The 22,821-nt window shown below is 42.3% G+C and overlaps 2 protein-coding genes across 2 annotated transcripts in view; both read left to right on the top strand.

Annotated features, from left to right (window-relative positions):
* Nucleotides 1-20,426, top strand: part of LOC128831325 (dynein axonemal heavy chain 11-like) — a 41,586-nt gene extending 21,160 nt beyond the window's left edge. Inside the window, exons 5-11 of the mRNA XM_054017636.1 lie at nt 7,244-7,360; nt 13,766-13,903; nt 14,019-14,143; nt 16,434-16,629; nt 17,193-17,297; nt 18,252-18,647; nt 20,046-20,426. Coding sequence (XP_053873611.1) covers nt 7,244-7,360; nt 13,766-13,903; nt 14,019-14,143; nt 16,434-16,629; nt 17,193-17,297; nt 18,252-18,647; nt 20,046-20,426 — 1,458 coding nt within the window. The remainder of the gene's footprint in view (nt 1-7,243; nt 7,361-13,765; nt 13,904-14,018; nt 14,144-16,433; nt 16,630-17,192; nt 17,298-18,251; nt 18,648-20,045) is intronic.
* Nucleotides 20,427-21,082: 656 nt separating this feature from the next.
* Nucleotides 21,083-22,821, top strand: part of LOC128831324 (dynein axonemal heavy chain 11-like) — a 58,554-nt gene continuing 56,815 nt past the window's right edge. The window contains exons 1-2 of the mRNA XM_054017635.1: nt 21,083-21,331; nt 22,262-22,431. Coding sequence (XP_053873610.1) covers nt 21,083-21,331; nt 22,262-22,431 — 419 coding nt within the window. The remainder of the gene's footprint in view (nt 21,332-22,261; nt 22,432-22,821) is intronic.

Below are 22,821 nucleotides of genomic sequence, written 5' to 3'. Positions count from 1 at the left end.
GCAGCCGAATGGGGACTTTGTGGATCTCAGTAGTCTCTAAGTACCTTAGTGGATTAGAGCCTTTGTCAGTTTGATAGATTCTGATTGCATGGTTCTACTCTGACCAAATGGCATTTTGAGTTTCCATGTTTCTCTCTCCATGAAGCCAAAACAAGTGGGAAATCCTGGCCCTATTGAAGTCAATGGAAGTTTTACCAATGACTTCAATAGGGCCAGGATTTCACCACAAGTGTTATTAGTTTACAAGTTAAGAGGTTTTCTAACACCACCCCTGCAAACTCTACTTGCATTCTGAAAGTGAAAATAAGCTTTTTTTCTTTCTCTTCTGTCCTCACCAGTAATAAAAATTCTGCATACCCAAATTATAACCTAGCTACATTTGTGTAACTCCTCTGTTTTCAGATTATGGCCATCATGACATCTGTTGCAACCCACTGCCGTCATTGTGTTTGTACAGGTGCAAATGATTGGAATTTAGGTTTCCTTTATCCTCCTTGTGGGTGCTGCAGGGCTTTCAGCAGTAGAGCTCACTTGTTAATTATTTTTGTCACTAAAGTAAGCAGCTAGAACTCTGAATGCACACAGGGAGCACATCTTTTGGGTAAGGCGATTCCCTTTTTACAGACTCTGTTTAGTACAGAACAAAATATTAAGATTATGCAAATGATTTCATATATATTAATAGGGGATGGAAGAAAATGAGGTACTATGAATCCTGGTGATTTTTGCAAGTGTCTGAAATATTTTAGATTTTTTTTTTAAATTGTAAAAAAATGCAAAAATCATGCAAGTATAATTTGAAATGTATTAGGTTTTTTTTTCTAACTTTTTTACTATATTAACATTCATAAGGCAAAAGCCTGTGCCTACTGAAATCAATGGAAGTTTTGCCATTGACTTCAGCAGGATCAGGATTTCATCTACAATATGCATATTGCAAAATATACTGTTTGATTAGAATAATGAAACCATTCTTACTAAGATAAGGCTAAAATTCTGGCAAAATATTAGGACCAGATTCTAGTCCCATTAAGGCTATTTTGCACTCCATGAAAGCCTTAAAGCCATTTTGGAAAAAAGAGCTGGTTGTTATGACTCTTATGATACCTCTCTCCTAGCCCTAAGTGATGGTGATTTGAGAGAGCATGAGCATGGCCAGGGGCGGCTCTATGTTTTTGCCGCCCCAAGCACGGCAGTCAGTTCGGCAGCATGCCTGCGGGTGGTCCGCGGTCACGCAGATTCGGCAGCGGTTCTGCGGGTGATCTGCCGGTCCTGCGGCTTCGGTGTACCCACCATCGAATTGCTGCCGAAACCACGGGACTGGCAGACCTCCCGCAGAAACGCTGCCGAAGGCCGCCTGACTGCCGCCCTCACAGCGACTGGCAGGCCGCCCCCTGCGGCTTACCGCCCCAGGCACGCGCTTGCTGCGCTGGTGCCTGGAGCCGCCCCTGAGCATGGCTGGAGCACTGCTGTGTTCTGACAATCTTTTGTATCCCCAGCATGGTACAGAACCACGTTGCCCCAGACTCCGGGCTGTGTGCAGTTTGCACTATCTAACCTTCAACTTGTATTCCCCTGCCCCTTTTAAAATATTTATTGAATGCTCCCTGTATTAACAGGTATAAAAATGTGATTAAACATTAAAGTTTCTTTAATAAAGGTTCTAAACCTTAATTAAAATGCAGCTATTGTCACGTCTCACAAAATGGAGATTGCAAGTTGTTATAAGTTAATCAGTTGTTAAGGCATTGATTCCTTATTTAGTGACTATGCAAAGGCAGCATTCGCAGTGTATCTCAGAACACTCATTCTATATTTAAAGCCTATTGACTTTTCAGCTTAGTGCTAACTCAAGCATAGTCAAAAAGTATTAACTTTCTTTTTTTATGGTGAGCATTCTTACTTTTGTAGGCAGCCTTAGCGTTGACTGAAGAGACAAAAAAGTAAGACCAAGCTGCAGTTAGCTGTAATGTTTTTCTTGTCATCACTAAAACATTACTTTTATTCAGGTTTTCAGGACATGTTTGCCTTTGGGTTTTGTAATGCTAACAAGAAGCTTTAATAAACAATAGCTGTCCGGGTAAAGCTAATGTGTGTGCAGAAGCTTCAAAGTTCATACTATTCATTGCACAATATATAAGCTATGTCAAGCTATTTCCTCACAAATGTTCTACAGGCATCTCAATACACAGCATATTGCACATGGCTAGTTAATATATAAATTATTGGAAATTCAAGAACTTCTTCAAATGATCAGTTTTGTTGACATGACTCATGATTCTGTTCTCAATCGAGACCAAAGAAAATGTTTTTCGTTCTTGGAGCACAAATCTAGGCTACTTACCGTAATCTGATATAGGAATATGCCACATCTCATTGATAGAAACATATTTGAGTTTCTCTAATTGTCTAGATGTGGGATAATACATATAGTTCCCCTCCCCCATTTGTTTTCATCTCATTTGATTGTTGTATGTTAAGGTGCTATTTTTGGAGATTATAAAGAAAGAACTAAAAAGACAAGAAATGATTTAAAACTTTTTTTCTGAAGATGTCTGATTTAATTTAGCTTCCTATCTTGTGCACAGTCCGTTACCTTTTCTTATTCTTTTTGCTTTACTTCCAGCATCTATTAAAGATGCATTGCTGGACTTGCTTATACTGTCAGCGACCCCAGATAGCCAACATTTGTGAGACTTAATTAATCTAATTAACATTTGTGTAAATCAAATTTTTTAAATGTGTAAAAAATATTCAACAAATGTAATTTTTATTGTGACTATGACCATACTTGCAGCTGCATGTGACTTAGAGAAAATCTTGCTAAAAAGATATTGCAGTTTCTCTCAAACTGGGGTCGCCGCTTGTGTAGGGAAAGCCCCTGGCGGTCTGGGCCGGTTTGTTTACCTGCCCCATCTGCAGGTACGGCCGATCGCGGCTCCCACTGGCCATGGTTCGCTGCTCCAGGCCAATGGGAGCTGCTGGAAGTGGCGCGGGCCAAGGGACTTACTGGCCGCTACTTCCAGCAGCCCCCATTGGCCTGCAACAGCGAACCACAGCCAGTGGGAGCCGCGATCGGCCGGACCTGCGGATGCGGCAGGTAAAGAAACCGGCCCGGCCTGCCAGGGGCTTTCCCTACACAAGCGGCGACCCCAGTTTGAGAAACACTGAGATATTGGAACTCCTGTCTCTGGGTTTCCATTAAGTTATAGCATGAGCAGACATTAAGGTTCTTTTTCCTGTCCAATGGTACTTTACAGAAGGTGCCCAACTCAGAACATGCTTAGGCACCATGATTGTGCAAATTAGTCTTTTGAGTCTGACAAGAACCATAATAACTTTTATTTTTTTTAAATGGTGCTAGTGACAGTGACTTTGCCTAGTTTTTTTTATTTATGATTGTGAGGTCAGTCTGCATAACTGGCCAGCCATAGATGAGGGCAAGCAATGGGGCTGCCTGCGGTGCTCTAAGCTAGAGCCTACTACTGGAATTTGGAATGTTTGCCCCCAGTTGCTTGTTTTTAGAAGATGCCAAGTTCTGCTTTGCTCAAGGCTAAGTTACACCAAAGGTCTGACAGACTGGCTTCTCAAAACTGGTATCACAGTCACATAGGGCCTGATCCTGCATCACTGAAGTTGATGGGAACTTTGCCATTGACTTCAGTGGGAGCACATCCATAGTGACTTATTTTGTTGTTGTTTTTCCTCTCGTTCTTTCCTGTCGCCCCTCCCCATCTGTACTCCAGGGAAAATATCCGGCCCTTCTGGTAACAGAGAATTGCATAATTATGTAGGATACCCCGGTTCAGGACTGGTCCAATGATTGAGCATTTGCTCTGGAGGAGGTTTTTCTTCCTCTGCAGTGAAAGGATCCTAATCACTCTGCATCAGGGTCATGCCTACACTGGGGCCAGCATAGGACACAGCAGAGGTATCTTGGGCCTCCCCTGTTCAGGGACTGCACAGATGGTGCGGCCTTTGGAGCAGCTAGGGCAGTCCTCAGAGCTTCCCTAAGTTGAGTCCCTGCTTCACTGACCCTTGTGGAGCCTACTGGGGTTCAGAACTGCCAAGTTGTGAGAACACCCCAGGCATATGTCTCGCACCTTCTGCCTTCATTGGCCCACTTTGGCTCCTCCCCAGAACGCCCCTTGCAGCTGGGAGTGTTGCAGAAGTAGAGCAGAGATAGCCATGTGAGCACAGCACATGGCCATTGGGCTTCCCTGTACCCAGCGTATTTCCCAGAGGGTGAGGTACATAATGGAAAGAGAATCCTGTCCATGAACTCTTCTCCATGGGAGGCACTCACACTTGTTCTTTAGCCAGCTGTGTTTTCAGCTGAATTACTTGCCAAATGGGAAGTCCAAACCTATAAACAGTGCTCTGTGTAGAAAGAGCCCCAAGATATTAACCTAAACTTGAGCAATAATTAGTTAACTGTTATCTTTTAGATATTAACGGAGTACTGTGATATAGAAAGCTCTCCTGTAGAAAACAACGGTTATTCTGTTGCCTAATATACAGTAGCTGCTGATTCTCTGGTTATCTTAAATAAGCATATAGTATCTTTGACTCTAACTCATTGCTTACTTAGTTGATTTGAAAGTTAATGTATTTGAGCAGAAGTTTTATGCCCTTATATCCCACTTTCTGATAACAAGTAAAAAGATAAGCTAGGCTTGTTAAAACTTGTTGGGAACCTCTGTTTGACTGAAGGGCTAATGGCATAGGAATGAAAGTAAGGAGTAATGTTAGTTGGCACACATTCAAGAAAAACGTAGACATTTCTCTCCTTACCACACCTACCCAACAAAATATAGAACAACTCATTTTTCTTTTCTAATTTTTGTGCCATACATCCATGTATTTGGCTTAGAATAATATCACAAGTCAGTACAAATGCAATTATTAACTTTTAATCCAATTCGATTATACTGGGATTTCTTCATAAGAATTTAAAAGGATGCTGTCAAAATGTCAGAGAGAGAAAATTTTACTGTTTATTTCTATGCCTTTAAAAAGTGCCTATCCAATAGTCCCTTGTGCCTGCACATCAGTTTAAATATTACTTACAAAATTTATAATAGAGAAAGCCAGTCCAATCAATCTAGCTGCATATAGTCAGAGCACCAAAATAATCAAACAAATCTCCCATTCCCTCTCACCCACTAAATGACCTGGAAAAGGGATGGATTTTACACAATGCTCTGACATTAACAAATTAAGGTTACTTCAAACTGAGGCTGGTGGTGCAGTAAGGGGGTTAATTCAAAATTTGAGAGCAACTCAAGAAAAATGTCCTGCCAGTAGCTCCTTCTCAACAGATGGCTCTAGCTTGAATACCTCTACTGGTCACAAGTGTAGAAGTACACCATGGAGTCTTTCAAGTAAGCAGGTCCCAGTCCATTGAATAGACTTTGTCAGATGCACTACTGTTACTTGTGAAAATTTTCTTCACGTTTACATTAGAGCCCACCCTCTGGTGGAAAGAGAGAATATTCATTTAACTGTGGCCTTTTTGTGACCTTTTTTGTTTGGAGCAAAGAATACACCATTGTAAAATAGAGGCTAGAAAAGCTTTTCTGAAAGCTTTTTACAAATATGTAATCAACGTGGTTATCTCCCATTTGTCAAGAGTGTGACTAAAATGAAAAGTCTTGGGAATTGTTTGGTTGATGGTGCAAATCTCCAGATTCAAGTTTAGGATTCTTTGAGGATTTTGCTGGGTTTATATGGAGCTACATATACCAGATGCTGTAGTGTACATTTCTGTAATTTGTGCATTTGCCACTGTTTTCAGTGGACAGCACTGTATCTGGTTTATCTGGAGAACAGGAATTATGCTTACTGAACACATTCACAATAACATATGTAAAACCTGAAATTTCCAATTTTTTCCTAAAAGAGAAGAGATCCTGGGTGATACCCCTTAAGCCTATCACACATGTGATCAAAAGACCCCACATTGCAGCAGTCCTTGAAGTTAAAGAAGGGTGGATGCTGCCCCCACTAGAGACTTCAATGTCAATCAGAATTTATCCAGGGCCCAATCATCAAAGGTACTTAGGCTCCTAACGTCCACTGAAATCAATGGATCTGGGCCCCAGTGATTTATCTCTATGTTAGATGCCTTGTTTGGAAGCATTTTCAGATGCTCATTCCCATATGAGTTAAGCATGCTGCCTTCACTACACTTAATATCTCCCAGCGTACATCCCTCAGTGTCAAAAATATAGACTGTAATTTATTTGGCCTCTCTTTATCCTTTCCTCCCTCTTCCCAGGTTCTAATTGCCATAATTTTTGTCATCAAGTTTTTTACATGCTTTAGTGTTATTTATTGATATTTCCATCCCATTCTTCTGCAACACTGTTCTGTGAGTCTGGTCTTCTGTGAACCTATTCCAGATGGATATAAACCAGGGGTGGGCAAACTACAGCCTGTGAGCCGGATCCGGCCTGCCAGCTGTTTTAAGCTGGCCCTCGAGCTCCTGCTGTGGAGCAAGGTCTGAGGCTTGCCCTGTTCCAGCTAGATAGCAGGGTCAGGGGCCGCTCCATGCGGCTCCTGGAAACAGTGGCATGGCCCCCCTCTGGCTCCTACATGCTCCAATGCCCTCCCCCCACGGTGCTCCAAGAGCTGCTTGAGGTAAGCGTTGCCCGGAGCCTGCACCCCTGAGCCTCTCCCCATGTCCCAACCCACTGCCCCACCCCGATCCCCCTCCCACCTCTGAAACCCTCGATCCCAGCCTGGAGCACCTTCCTGCACCCCAAACCCCTCATCCCCAGCCCCACCCCAGAGCCTGCACCCTCAGCCGGAGCCCTCCCCCTCTCGCCCTCCTGCACGCTGAACTCCTAATTTCTGACCCCACGCCGGAGCCCGAATCAGAGCCCTCACCTCCTCCCGCACCCCAACCCCAATTTCGTGAGCATTCATGGCCTGCCATACAATTTCCATACCCAGATGTTGCCCTCAAGCCAAAAAGTTTGCCCACCCCAGTATAAACAAACACACAGATTTTATTTTTAAATTCCTTTTTCGAGCTCTATTAAGGAGCGAGCAAACATTAAGACGACATGGTTTGGTCCAAGGATCTCAATAAACCAAATCACAGATAGTTTAAGTCTGTTTTGGAATCTTTATTGGTGTTTTTCTGGAAAGAGTTATGATAGTTGTATTCCTTTTAGTAGCTTAAAAATTTCTTGTAATACAAATTAAAATTAGAATTTTTTAAAAATATATTTTACAGGAATTTGAAGATGACTATGTTGAGTTTAAAGCCAAAATCCTGGATTTTGACAGACGTCTTGGGTCAATCCTTTGTGTAGGATTTCTTGACTGTTCTGGTTTAGAATCAGCATTCAAGGTCAGTTCTGAACTAACATAACTATAAGTCAGTTCTTTGTTTAAAAGTCACCATGGTGCTAGATAATGGAGTTGAATATTTTTAATTTTTTAATCCAGATGAAATATTACTGAGTCATACAAAGTGGCTCATTAATATTCTCAAATACTAGATATAAAGTATGATAATAATAGGTTCTCGAGTGCAATTCATCTTTAGGAGGTTATTCTAGGACATCTCTATTCAAGTTGAAAGTTGGAGACTTCAACAGGAGCTAGAAGTGGGCTGTAGTCCACGAAAGCTTATGCTCTAATAAATTTGTTAGTCTCTAAGGTGCCACAAGTACTCCTGTTCTTCTTTCAACAGGAGCTGATGGTCGTTAGTCAGTGGGAGTTTGTGAGTGACTTCAGTGTGAGCAGGATCAGCCCTAATATTTTTAATACTACAGACATTTTTAATAAAGTTATGAATGCAAGTCCCTTCCAGACATGGATCCACAGTTAAGGCCTGCTCCAAAGTCCATTGAAATCAATGGAAAGGTCCCCATGTCAATGGCCTCTGGATCAGGCTCTTGTCCCCCTATCCCCAAAAGCACGTAAGTAAGTGTTTTATTTTTAAGTACATAAGTAGTTCCATTGGGCTCAATCCTGCAAGGTGATGAGAGTCTCCTGGCCTGAGGCAGAGGCGACGTGTTGGGAAGGGGGCATGCAGGATCACATGTCTCCCCAGATTTCTGCCTTCCATTTCCAGCACGGGGGGCTTGCAGGGCAGAGCCATTACAGTGCTGGGGGCTCAGCAGGAACAGCTGAATCCTGGGAATCTCTATGGAGGGACTGTCCATGCCAGGCCATTGGAGCAGGTGGTGTCAGCAGGCGGGGCAGGGATGTTGCTGGCACCCAGAAGTGGGGACCTGGGTTGGTGGGAAACCAGCAGATCCCATCCCTACCTTCCCTGAACTAGCCATGGGTGCTGGGCTCCGCAGGGGTTTTAGTGGCCATGGAGCCCAGCCAGAGGTGGCTCAGCAGTGGAGGGCACCCCAGCACGAGGAGCGGTGCTGTGCATGGCTGTTGCTTCAGGCACAAAGCTGAGGGGGTGGAGAGGCCCTGCACACCCTGGGGTCAGGGCACAGGCCCTGCAGGGCAGCAGAGGGGTGAAGAGGGCTTGAAGCCATTGCCTGGGGGGCTGCTGCAGAGCCTGCAAGTTTGGGGCAGGAATGGGCTGGAAATCACTTCTCCCTGCTTCATTCCAGTACTTAACTGAAGAGCAAAGAGGCTCCCCATGCCAGCGCTGCACAGGGCTCCGGGCAGCTTTGGCACATGCAGGGCTCGGCTCCTCCTGGGCAGTGCCCTGTGTAGGAGGGTCTTGGACTTTCCTGGGGCCCGGGTGCAGCCAGAGGCAGTGAGGGAGGAAGGAGCCTGCTGGGCAGGCTGCAGGTGTGCTGAGCGCTCCTGCCAGGAGTTGGTTCTCTGCACAGTGCCGGGAGCAGGAGGTGCTCCACCAGGGGTTTATGGAGCAGCAGCAGGGGTGGAGGGCTGAAGGGCCAAAGCAGGGATGGGACAGTGAGGGGGGAGGCAGTGAGAAGGAGAGCATGCAAAGGGCGAATGGTGGGCAGCAGAGGCGATGTGTGGAGTGGTGAGGAGCCCCCCAGAACCTTTAAATTGTGCCCCCCTCTCTATCAACAATTACCTGTCGTCTTTGCCTGAGTTGCAGTTTAGCTCATCTAGCACTTCCCAGAAGCCCTCAGCCCCTTGTGGGAGTGGGCCCATAGAAAATTACAGCATCTTTGTACTTTTCTCATTGTTTATAAGCTTTTGTAAAGTAATCTTTTTCTGGTATTTGTATATATGAGTACTTTTTAAAACATATGCACTATGCTTAGCTTATTTATCTGTTTTTTGTGGCAGTGGATTTTCTGAGTGGCATGTTTAGTACTATAGGTGGAAATTTGCCTTGGAGCCCCCAACTAATGTTTTGTGTGTTCTGTGCATTGAGTGCAGAGGGTGAAAGCTAAATAATCTCAAATGGAAAAATAGTTCTATGATTTTTTCACTTTGTCACTAAAACCTGCTGCTTTATCCAGCCTTTGAAGAACTATTTGTTTGGGTTTGGATTTTGTAATGTTAAACATAAGGTACAGAAAACAATAACTGTCAGGACAAAGTCAATACTGTGATTTGTTAGTCAGGTAGTAGCAACACACCATGCAGATTACACTCAAATTGTGTCAAGGTAGGTCTTATAAACTGTTTAATAATGCACAGTGTATCTAGGACAATTGTAGTTAATATTCAACTAAATAATTTGAAGTGCATTTTTCTAAGGTTGCCACCTTGGATGCAGTTGAATGTATGCTTTGTTGTAATTCCTTCTCTCCTTTTTAAAGTTATGCTATTTCTTCCAATGAATTTGGATGCTCTGAGCAGTGTTAGGAAGCAGGGTAGTTTTAAAAATCCAGTTAATGAGTAATTTATGGACTTCAGATCTCTTAACCTTTAAATACTCCAGGCATAGCATATGCCATGGAAACTGAATCTAATATCTTCACAGAATGTAGCTGTATATCCTGCTTCTGGATTGTCAAATAGTAGACTTTGTTTTAGAAAGGCATTAACCTACATAAGAACGGCCATACTGGGTTAGACCAAGTAGCCCAGATCTTGCCCAGTATCCTGTCTTCTGACAGTGGCCAATGCCAGTACTTGAGAGGGCGTGAACGGAACAGGTAATCATCAAGTGATCCATCCCCTGTCACCCATTCCCAGCTTCTGGCAAAACTGAGGCTAGAGACACCATCTCTGCCTATCCTGGCTAACAGCCATTGATGGACCTATCCTCCATGAACTTATCTAGTTCTTTTTTGAACTGTTATAGTTTTGGCCTTCACAACATCCTCTGGCAAGGAGTTCCCCAGGTTGAGTATGCCTGGTGTGAAGAAATACTTCCTTTCATTTGTTTTAAACCTGCTGCCTATTAATTTCATTTGGTGACCCCTAGTTCTTGTGTTATGAGGAGTAAATAACACCTCCTTATTTACTTTCTCCACACCGGTCATGAATTTATAGACCTCTACCATATTCCCCCCCTTAGTCATCTCTTTTTCAGGCTGAAAAGTCCCAGTCTTTTTAATCTTTCCTCATACAAAAGCTGTTCCATCCCCCTAATCATTTTTGTTGCTCTTTTCTGTATCTTTTGCAAATCAATAGATCTTTTTTTGAGATGGGGTGACCATATCTACATGCAGTATTAAAGATGTGGGTGTAACCTGGATTTATATAGAGGCAATATGATATTCTCTGACTTATTATCTATCCCTTTCTTGATGATTCCCAACATTCTGTTAGCATTTTTTGACTGCTGCTGCACAGTGAGTGGATGTTTTCAGAGAACTATCCACAATTACTCCAACATCGCTTTCTTGAGTGGTAACAGTTAATTTAGACCCAATCATTTTGTAAGTATAGTTGGGATTATGTTTTTCGATGTGCACTACTTTGCCTTTATCAACATTGAATTTCATCTGCCATTTTGTTGCCCAGTCACCCAGTTTTGAGAGATCCCTTTTTAACTCTTCGCAATCTGCTTTGGACTTAACTAAATTGAGTAGTTTTGTATCTGCAAATTTTCGTCTGCAAATTTTTCCACCTCACTGTTTTTACCCCTTTTTCCCGATAATTTATGAATATGTTGAATAGTACTGGTCCCAGTATACAGACCCTTGGGGGACTCCACTATTTACTTCTCTCCATTCTGAAAACTAGCCATTTATTCCTACCCTTTGTTTCCTATCTTTTAACCAGTTACCGATCCATGAGAGGACCCTTTACTCTTATGTCATGATAGCTTACTTTGCTTAAGAGACTTTGACGAGGGACCTTGTCAAAGGCTTTCTGAAAATCTAAGTACACTATATCCACTGGATCACCTTGTCGACATGATTGTTGACCCCCTCAAAGAATTCTAGTAGATTGGTGAGGCATGATTTCCCTTTACAAAAAACATATTTATTGTTCCCCAACAAATCATGTGCATCTATGTGTCTGATAATTCTCTTCTTTACTATAGTTTCAACCAGTTTGCCCAATACTGAAGTTAGGCTTACCCAGCTGTAATTGCCAGGATCATCTCTGAAGCCTTCTTTAAAAATTGGTGTCACATCCTCCAGTCATCTGGTACAGAAGCTGATTTAAATGATAGGTTACATACCGTAGTTAGGTATCAGAGGGGAGCCGTGTTAGTCTGAATCTGTAAAAAGCAACAGAGGGTCCTGTGGCACCTTTGAGACTAACAGAAGTATAGAGAGCATAAGCTTTCATGGGTAAGAACCTCACTTCTTGCATCTGAAGAAGTGAAGTTCTTACCCACGAAAGCTTATGCTCTCTATACTTCTGTTAGTCTCAAAGGTGCCACAGGACCCTCTGTTGCTTTATACCATGGTTAGTAGTTCTGAAGGAACTCAAATGTGAAATTGCAGAACTCTTGGATGAATACCATCTGGCCCTGGTAATTTATTACTGTTTAGTTCAGGGGTGGGCAAACTACGGCCCGCGGGCTGGATCTGGTCCACCTGCAATTTTAATCTGGCCCTTGAGCTCCCGCTGGGGAGCGGGGTTGGGGGCTTGCCCCACTCCAGCGCTCCAGCCAGGGAGCAGGATTGCCGTCCACTCCACGCGGCTCCCGGAAGCAGCGGCATGGCCCCCCTCTGACTCCTACATGTAGGGGCAGGCAGGGGGCTCCAATCTGCATGGTTCCCCTGTCCAGAGCACTGTCCCCACAGCTCCCATTGGTCTGGAACCGCGGCCAATGGGAGCTGCAGGGGCGGTGCCTGCAGACGGGGCAGCGTGCAGAGCCGCCTGGCCGTGCCTCTGCATAGGAGCCAGAGAAGGGACATGCCACTGCTTCTGGGAACTGCTTGAGGTAAGCGCCGGCCAGAGCCTGCACCTCTGAGCATCCCCTGCGCCCCAATCCCCTGTCCCAGCCCTGATCGCCCTCCCACCCTCTGAACCCTTTGATCCCAGCCCAGAGCACCCTCCTGCACCCCAAACCCCTCATCCCCAACCCAGAGCCCGCACTCCCAACTAGAGCCTGAACCCTTCCCACACCCCAACCCCCAGCCCTGGTCCCCCTCCCGCCCTCTGAACCACTCTGTCCCAGCCCAGAGCAACCTCCTACACTCCAAACTCCTCAGCCCCACCCCAGAGCCCACACCCCCAGCCAGAGCTCTCACACACACCCTCACCCCAGCCTGGAGCCCACTCCCACACCTTTACTTCCTCATTTCTGGCCCCACCCCAGATCCCACCCCCAACCAGAGCCTGCACCCCCAACCCCAATTTTTTGAGCATTCATGTCCCACCATACAATTTCTATTCCCAGATGTCCCGCCCTTGGGCCAAAAAGTTTGCTTACCCCTGGTTTAGTTTATCAATTTGTTCCAAAACCTCCTTTAATGACACCTCAATCTGGGACTGTTCCTCAAATTTTTCACCTAAAATGACAAATTTGGGAATCTCCCTCACATCCTCAGCCGTGAAGACTGATGCAAACAATTAATTTAGTTTCTCCGCAATGGCCTTATTGTCCTTAAATGCTCCTTTAACACCTCGATTGTCCAGTGGCCCCACTGGTTGTTTAACAGGCTTCTTGCTTCTGATGTACTTAAATTTTTTTTTGCTATTACTTTTGAGTGTTTGGCTAGCTATTCTTCAATTCCTTTTCTGGCCTTCCAAATTATATTTTTACACGTCAGTTGCCAGAGTTTATGTTCCTTTCTATTTTTGTCAATAGGATTTAACTTCGACTTTTTAAAGGATGCTTTTTGCCTCTCACTGCTTCTTTTACTTTGTTGTTTAGCCACAGTGGCACTTTGTTGGTTCTCTTACTATGTTTTTTAATTTGGGGTATACATTTAAGTTGAGCCTCTATTATGGTGTCTTTCAAAAGCTTCCATGCAGCTTGCAGGGAACCTAAAACTAAATGTTTAGATGAACTAGTGGGATCACATTAGATCAGGAAAGGAGGAAGATCTCTGGACAGTGAGAAAATGGAAGAGAGAAGATCTCAGAAAGATCAGAGCAGTCTGCAGGCTGGGATTTTGAAAGGAGTCTAAGGAAGTTACTTGCCCATCTTCATTTGAATTTGAAAATCCCAGTCCCATGGTTTTAAGTGACACATATTAAACATTCACACCGGAAGCCTTTTGCAGTGCACTCGTTTAGTACAATTTAATAGCATATTAGCAAATATGTAGGGCCAGATTCTCAACTGGTGCAAACTGGGGGTGTAGCTCCATAAAGATTTGGCCCACATGCTTCAGGAATGCTATTTTTGGTGTGAGATTTTCAGTGTGAAATAAGACTAAAAAGGTACTTTTAATACAAATTTGAAGTATTATAAATGATGGAATCTGACACTCTTTAATTTTTATAGCTTTTAGCCATCTTTGGCTATTTTCTAGAGAAACCTGTTATCATGGAGATTTTTAGCCCAAATTACAACATCTTACTGCAAATGTTTGATGAAGAGCTGGATAATTGCAAACACTTGTATGATGAGCACATTAGGCAGGTATGTAGCAAAGCAAAAATAAAAGCAATATTTTCCTGGTTTTTGTTAGGTGTAGCCAATGAACTCTTAATTCATAATTGCTTGTATACTCATTTTGTTATATTAACGCTTGCAGATGGAAGAGGGGAATGAAATAATAAACAAAAATATGCCATTTACTTCAGGAAACCTTAAATGGTCCAAAGCACTTCAAGAACGAATACAGACATTCTGGTCAAACTTCTTGTATCTGTCTCACCGGTGAGTGTTCACACTCAGTTATTTATGACTGTAGCATTAACACCCCTTGAACATGGCATTGCCAATTATTGGTGAAAAAGAGTAATTTGTTTATGTAAGGGTTGTCTGTCTCTCTCCCAGGAATCTACCAAATATGCATTGCTTACATGATATGATTTTTCAGATTTGTAAATATTGTCTTAAGGTAAAGGGACCTCCATGGCTTTAGCAATTTACTTCATTTTTTTTTCACTGTAATATCAAGATTTGAGAGATGGAGACATTTTGTTATCAGACTGGAATTGACAAGAACTCCAAACATAACTATTGTTTTAAAAAAAAAAAAAGAGTCTGTATTTGTAGATGAAATTTTTGTGGCTTCCATACAATTTTATTATTTATTTTTATTATCATGGACCAGGATCCACTTTTAAAAGAGGCCTCTAAAATTACACAATAATCTTGCATGCCATTTTACTGTAAATGTTTTTCTATGTGCATAACCTTTGATGTTAAAACAAAAATAGCATGTATATGAAATGTTGGGCACAGTTTTAGAGGCTGTATTGTGGCCCCTTTGCAACTGTGGCACTTTTTTATTTACCTCCTTGTTTGTGCATTGGAATTGTTGATGTCAATACAAGTTGAGGAACAGTTTTAGGGCCTGAATCTGCAAAATGATCCACGCATATAGAACCTTGAGCCAATGCAGCTCTCTTTGCAGGTTTGGGGCACTCAGTAGTAAGTGCTGATACACACAGAGTATGGGTATCCTGTACAACCTCAGAATTGCTTTTTAATATTTGTAAAAAGTGTTGTCTGAGTGAATCACAAACAAAGCAAAGCTGAGAACATCTTAGCTTTCGAGACAACATTGACTTGTACTCTGTTTAAGCAAAAAATTATTCTACATGAGTAAAACTTTCAAAAGTGCCTAAATGGGACTTTGGGGTGTTCAAAACCCACACTGGAGCTAAGGAGCAGACTCTGCCCCACTGCACCTGCAGAGCCTGCTGCAGCAGGAGCTTCAAAGAGAGCCAGACAGCTCAGAAGGGAGGCAGACCAGATAAGAAGGACAGACCTATCTTGAGAGCTCCAGAGCAAGGGCACAGCAGAAGCCCTTACTGCAAAGAGGAGCCTGCAAGGAGCAGTTATCCCAGGCCCTAGAAGAGGGTCCAGGGAGGAGACCCAGGAGAGAGGTAGCTGGGAGCTTTCTCTCTTGGGCTGAGGATAGAAAGAAGCTTGGGAGATGGAGTCCTGAACTGGGAGCCTGACTGAGTCAGAGGTTAATCAGGGACTGCAGCCTGCCTGAAGCCCTGGATAAAGGCAGAGTGTGATAGCCCCAGGTGAGAGGCGGGAGAGGGCACAATCTGTGACCTTGGCCCAGTGTGAAGCTGAGCTGAAGTCTGTTGTTTTTCTATTTTCTGATTAAGTAAAGAATGTTGAAGCCTTGTGGGAAGCAAGTGGTAGGAGTTGGCCCAGGGCCAGGGCCAGGGAGGCAGTCCTGAAGCAGTCTGAGGTGTTTGCTGCCTCTGCCTTGCATAGGGCCCTGGGGTTGGAGCCTGGTGGGGAGGGAGAACCTGGAGTCCCGTAACTTCTGAAGTTCCTTTTTGAGGTAGCGGCATAAATTCCTCTCCTCTCGCACTTGGAGAGGAGTTGAGGACAGAGACACAATGAGCCCTGAGTCAAGAACATGCCAATCCAGTGGGCTGAAGACCCTTTCTTTTGTGGGGATGTTGGACTTCATATAGGTGGGAGAGAGCTGGCACCCATTGACCTAAATGCTAGGCAGCACCACTGGTAAGCCCAGCCCCTGTGACAGGGCTTAAGTCACTTAGGATACAAAAATTTAAAACAACCTATCTCTTCAGTTCCAATATATACTTTTTAATATGAGGCAACATCATGGATGGAGTGTTCCACTAAGAGAAAAATATATGTACTTCAATAGTGAAACAGAAACCAGCACTATTCTGAGATCAGTGTGGGACAGCCTTTTGGAATATTGGGCAATAGGTACAACCACTGAGGAAGGCGAGGGAGCGTGCCTTCTCCCTTCCACACAGCTTTTTTTTTATTGTCCTCAGTGAGGCTGTTAGGTCTAATGCATTCTCACTCTTGGTCTCCATTCAACTTTTTATGTGGTTTGGCTGATGAGACCAGAATTAACTAAGACAATATTTAGAAACAGAGGACATTGTTAAAATTTAGAGAATGTCAGAAGTGAGACTTTCGCATCTAAATTTATTTGGCAATGTTATTGTTAATTATTAATGAATAAAATGGATTGAGTGATTTGTTTCTCTCCCAGAATCCTGGAAGGTCCTGAAACTGCTTTAGTTTATCAGAAATACATAGAGATGTTGACTTTAATTGACCAATTTGAAGAGCAGATCTATTGTGAATGGAAATCTCAGGTGGATGAAGTTTGTCAATTTAATTTAGATCAACCACTGATTAAACGCAATCCTGAAAATGGTCTCCTAAGTGTGAATTTTGACTCTAAGGTACAATATAAAGTATTACAATTAAATGTGTGTTGTCCAGTGTTTTTCCCCCATGAATTAGAAACGTTAACAGAATTATAAATTGGGAATATTCCTAAAGTGAAATTAATATTTCAGTATATGATTAAATCACAACGCTTGGGGAAAATGCCTTTGTTTTATGCTACAGTTCCTATGATTGTTTATATTATTGTCTTAGTTTTTCAGTTGGAAAATATGGTTGCCCTGTGCCAGCATTGGAGAGAATTTTCAACTTCAGAAATAAAGAAGGCAGTTGTAGTATTGAATGCTTTCTCTAGAGACAGCTGGAGGATAATAATAATAGTTGGTAGTTACCTTACAGTATAGATAGCACTTTAGATTGCTAAACCCTGCCCGATCTCATCCTCATGCTCCTGGATCTAATTGAAAGAGGTTCTATTCTACAGAGGTTCTTATAACATGGTCACCACCATAGTATCTGAGCACCTTACTATCTGAGGTTACACACAGAATTAAACAAAAACCACGTATCTTCTGAAAGGAGATTTAAAAAAAAGATAATACTGCTTTGTTTCTTATAGCTAGTGGCTTTGTTGAGAGAGGTGACGTATCTCCTGATGTTGAATCGATCTGATATTCCAGATTCTGCATTAGCAATATATGAGAAAAGGAACATTTTTACTAAGGTTTGTGCTTTCAGGAAGTATGAAATATATCCTTTTTATTGCAAAGTTTTGCTGTGTGTGTGTGTGTGTGTGTGTGTGTATGCTCGCTTTACTTGTTCTTCTGTTCAATATGGTTGAAATGTGACTTTCTTTGCATAATCTGGGGTAACCAGGTTTTGTGTGAAAAACTCTGCAGGAGACAAAATAGATCCTGCAACTGGCAGGAAGGTAATGGGGTTGTAGCGTTGCTTGGAATAGTGGCTAGAGCAGGCCAACCTGTGACTCCGGAGCCGCATGTGGCTCTTCAGAGGTTAATATGCAGCTCCTTGCATAGGCACTGATTCCAGGGCTGGAGCTATAGATGCTAACTTCCAATGTGCTGGGCGGTGCTCACTGCTCAACCTCCTGCTCTGCCCCAAGCCCTGCCCTCACTCCACCTCTTCCCCTAAGGCCCCTGCCCCTTCCCTTGAGCCTACCATGACCTCGCTCCTCCCACCCCATAGCCTCCTGCACACGTGAAACAGCTGATTGCGGTCGGAGGGGGGAGTAGGTGTTGATGGTGTGGGCTGCCGGCAGGCGGGAGGCTCTGGGGAGCAGATGGGGGGCCGCTGACGTATTACTGTAGCTCTTTGGCAATGTACATTGGTAAATTCTGGCTCCTTCTCAGGCTCAGGTTGGCCACCCCTGGGTTATCCACACAGGCAGATCCAGTTCAGGCTGGCAGATCCACTTTAACTGCATAATTAAAGTGTGGATCCAATAGCTCCTTGACTCGTCCAGCTCCATGGTCCCCCACAACCCATTTCATGCTGTACCATTTGGGGCCAGAATGGTTCTCCTTTCCAGTGAACAGGGGTACGGTGGCCCTACTGAATAGCTGCTTTGCCAACATAAGAGCCATGTAGGCATTCAAATGGCACTGGGGGCCCTACTTTAGAGGAATTTTACCCTATGAATGTCTTTTTACACCAACAGTATATTGGAAATCTTGAACTCATTGTTCAGTGGTACAATAAACTTAAACAGACTGTTCTGGAGGTTGAATATCCTCTGATTGAAACTGAGCTGAGAGCCATTGATGGTCAGTTAAGAGAAGCAGAAGAAGTGTTCACATGGCAGAAAGAGAATTGCTGGAAATATATTGAACATGTGAAAGCTACAGTGTATGACTTGGAGCAGAGAGTTCAACAGTCAAAGGAGAATATTAAAACAATTCAGCAGATTATGAATGCATGGGCAGAACACACACTCTTTTCCAGGAAAGATAATAGGAAAGATGCTTTGTTAAGTCTGGAGGATAAAGAAGATAGACTTGCTAAGAAATACAAGTTTCTAAAAGAGGATGGCTACAAGATTCATCAGCTTGCTGAGGTAATTTCTGCAATAATCATACATAGTTTTTAGATCTAATCTTTCTAAAAAAAAAACTATTTTAATTATTATTATTCATAACCACACTTGTATTAATAGTATCCTGCAAAGAATGTGCTAATTTAAAGGATAAGTGAGGGTATATCTATAGTAGCCAGAAGAGGTTAAATATTTGGAGTTCTATAATCTGCAAATTGTTAGCATTCAGTTAAATTCGCTGATGTATACTTGACTGTTCAATTATTGAAATAGTTATACAAATTACATAACAGTCCCTTTAAAATTAACACATTTAAAGACAAATAGGGACAAGATGGAAAAATAATCTTGACACTGATTGAAATTACCATTGCTTTTTATTTCATTAGATGAGGAATTATTGTCTAGATTGAATTACGCACAGCCATTGTCTCAGTTTTGTTACCCTGGTGCCCTGTGCTAAATTTTTCCTTTGACTTCTATAGGTAAAATCACCTTTGCAACTGGAGCTCATATTATAGTCTGTTTCAGAGGGTATATTTATAAAATAATTTCTTTCTAAATTTGAAGATTACATGAGTTATGTACTTATTTAAAAATACATAGTGTTTTATTTCCCTGTTATTTATGAATGCTAAATAAAATGTAACAACCCCCCCCCACACACAAAAATTCCTCAAACATCAGCTGCTGTGCCACACAACTACCGGTAATCTGCAAGAAAGTAATTCTTTCTGTATCAAAGTCCTGACATGAAAAAAGATTTCCCACCCCAATTACTTGCATGCCTCGTCCCCTTTTTTGCTGACTTCCTTGAAAGTTCTTTGCTTGTTTGTTTCTGACACAAATTGTATGTCAGATGAAAGAGAAAAATAGACTTTTTCTTTATCCAATAACTCTTTTTTATGCCATTATCTTGAAACTATCTTCTGGTCCATATTCTAATCTGTTTATTGATAGTGTCAAGTAAAGAGTTGTTTTTATTTAAGAACTAGACCAGATGAGGATTTTTATCTTTTTGAAAATATTATATGTAGATAAACCTAATAAGGGCTTATACTGGAGTGCAGAACAAGCAGTGATATGCTGTAGTAGTGTGCAGTTATATTCTTTCAACATGGTGATGCTCCATTGTAATTCAGGCCGTGAACTACAATCTGATACATACAGAAATCCTGTCCCTGCACAGAGTTCCACTGACATCAAGGGGGCTGCAGACAGGTGCAAGGTCCACCCCGGCAGATCAGATTTTAGGATCAGGGCCATACTTGTTACAATGGGTATCACTGGAATCTTATTTTGTCCTAGTACTTACCACATGAAATGGCATTGAAGCAGTTAAATATTTTGAATGACAAATCATTTGCACTAGGTAATTATACGATTAAAACATTTTGTAACTTGTTTTTTCTTTCCCAGGAAAACTTAAAGCTCTTCAAAGCAGATTCCTCCTCAGACTCTTGGAAGATTTATATAGAGTACATTGATGACTTTATAGTTGATGGGTTCTTTAACACAATAATGCACAATTTAGACTTCTTCTTGGAGAACACAGAGAAGGGTTTGAAGCCTGCTCCATTTTTTCAGGCACAAATGATCCTTAGTGCCCCGGAGATCGAATTTAAACCTTCACTTGATAAAGAGGCTGGCGATGGCTTTTATGACCTAGTAGAAGAACTTTTGAGCAATGTTTTCAAAATGTCTGCCCAGGTGAAAAGAGTAGCAGCACACTTGGAAGTAGAAAATTACCAGGTATTTTGTACTTTCTTCATATACATGGGAGTAATGGATCTAATTTAATTTAAAATAAATGTGGATTGCAAAATATTTGAGCTCCACAATTAATGCATCATTGTGAGGGAGGGACCACAAGCCTCAAAGCTGGGCCCAAAGGCAGTGCTCAGGTCACGACTGCTACCCAGCAGCTCAGTACCCGAGTAACTATGTAAAGGTCCAGGGAAGGTCCACAAAGTGACCTTTTCTTTCACCAAAGCTTAATCAATTGTGGAGATGAGGACAGCAACATCCTCTACCTGGAGACTTGAATTCTATTAATTCCCTGAGACGTTCAGCCTCAACTAACTTGCTGAAAATCTCCATTCCTCTTTTGAAATAACTGTTTTTTTCAGTTCTGTATATGGCATAGTATCCAGAAATATAGAGAGCTGCCCAGATTGTTTGTTTATGGAATCATTGAAATGTAGGGCTGGAAGGTGCCTCAAACGGTTATCTAATCCAGCCCCTTGCACTAAGGCTGGACCAAGTATACTTACACGATCCCTGACAGATGTAGCTTTGCAGTTTTTGGTGGCAGTGGTGATGGGGATTCCTGAGTTTTGCAGTCATATAGCAAGTGTAAACTAGCTAATGATTTATGTATTAATATTAACACAACACTTAATATAGTTGGTTTACAGCTGTAAAATAACTACTTCTCTTCTCGTGCCTAGAGCGATATGGACAACATGTTAGATCTATCTGAGAGCAGGCAAGAGATTATGGACAGAGTGGCAGATGTAATCGGGAAAGCCCTGGACTACAGAAATTCTCTGGACACCTACGCTTATCTCTGGGTAGATGACAGGGCTGAGTTTATGAAGCAGTTTCTGCTGTATGGTCATGTTCTAACTTCCGAAGAGGTAGAAGCTCATGCCGATGAGGGAGTGCCTGAACAGCCGCCTACTACCGAGCAGTTTAAAGAACAGGCAAGCAAGCAGATATTCATTTGCAGCTTTCACTTACTTCATATTGGAGTGAGACCAGGTAGGTGAGGTCATATCTTTTATTGGACCAATGTCTGTTGGTGGAAGGGACAGGCTTCTGAGCTACACGGCGTTTTTCAGGTTTGGGGAAGGATATCCATGTCTGAGCTAAATACAAGTTGGGACAGATGAAGCATAAGGGGTAAGGCATGTTGTAAGAGGCCACTTGAAATGGCGTGGGCAGGAAGGGTTAGATTGCTATGCAAAAGAGTTGTGAAGTGGGCTGCTAAGGGTTAGCAGGCAGTTGTGTGTTGCAAATTGTTGTAGTGAGTTTAAAACCAGTATCTCTGAGTCCATAATTTTTAGTGTCTGGCAGCATTATCAATTTAAGTTCCCAGGCTCACCTTTTATTGTGCAGGTTTCCTTTGAGGATGAGTATTGAAAGATCAGATGTGGAGTGATTGTTTTGTGAAAAGTGTTCACCTACAATTGATATGGTGTTTTGGCTATATCATTTTTCTGTGTGAGTTCATTCGAGAGTGTAGTGATTGTCTGGCTTCACCCACATAGGAGTTATTGGAGCATTTGATGCACAGGATGAGGTATACTATATGTTGTAGGCACATGTAGGACACATGGCTCTTGAAAGATGTGTTTGGAGGGGGTGTCGATCATTGTAGCAGTGGAGATATGTCTGCAAGTTTTGCATCGGTTGTTCTGGCAGGAAGCCCCTAGTGCTGCTCTAAGTTGGTGTGTCCTGGTCTGTGGGGAGCTTGCTCCTGATGATGAGTTTGGTGAGGTTGGGGGGTTGTTTGAAGGCCAAAAGAGGGAGTTCTGAAAAGTTTTTTTTCAGGATGTGGTCCCCATCAAGTATGGGTTATAATTATTTGATGATATGTTTGTGTATGTAATATAATCTTTTATCTGCTGTAGATTGACATCTATGAGAATCTTTACATTCAGATGAGCAAGTTTGAAGACTTCAGAACATTTGAAAGCTGGTTTAAGGTGGATATGAAACCTTTCAAAATTAGTTTGTTAAACATTATTAAGAAATGGAGCTGGATGTTCAAAGAACATCTTTTGAGATTTGTCATTGGCAGGTAAAAATGCATCCTATTTTTTTTTCAGAATAATTCTAACTTGCTATTTTCTTCTTAAATCATTAATATCTATTAAATAATGTAATGCTTCAGTGAGCTGAATTTTGCTCCGATTTACACTCTGTGCAACCCTATTACCTTAAACTTGTTTGACAGGCTGAATATCCAGGCAGAATTTGTGCTAGTGCAGCTAATGTGCAATTTTAAAGCTGGGTGTGTTAAAATATTTGTGTCTAATGGGATAGACTTGTAACAGTGTTTTTTTAATTAGGTGTAAATGACCTGACTTTCAAAACTGCTGAGCACTGGCAAATCTCATTGCTGTCAATCTAAGCTGCAGGTGCTCAGCACCTTTTAAAGTCAGGCCAAAACTGTTTTAAGATACTCTGA

Source organism: Malaclemys terrapin, chromosome 2 (assembly GCF_027887155.1).
Source record: "Malaclemys terrapin pileata isolate rMalTer1 chromosome 2, rMalTer1.hap1, whole genome shotgun sequence".
NCBI lineage: Eukaryota > Metazoa > Chordata > Testudines > Emydidae > Malaclemys > Malaclemys terrapin.
Note: the sequence above shows the minus strand (reverse complement) of the source record. Positions and strands in the feature narration are given on the sequence as shown.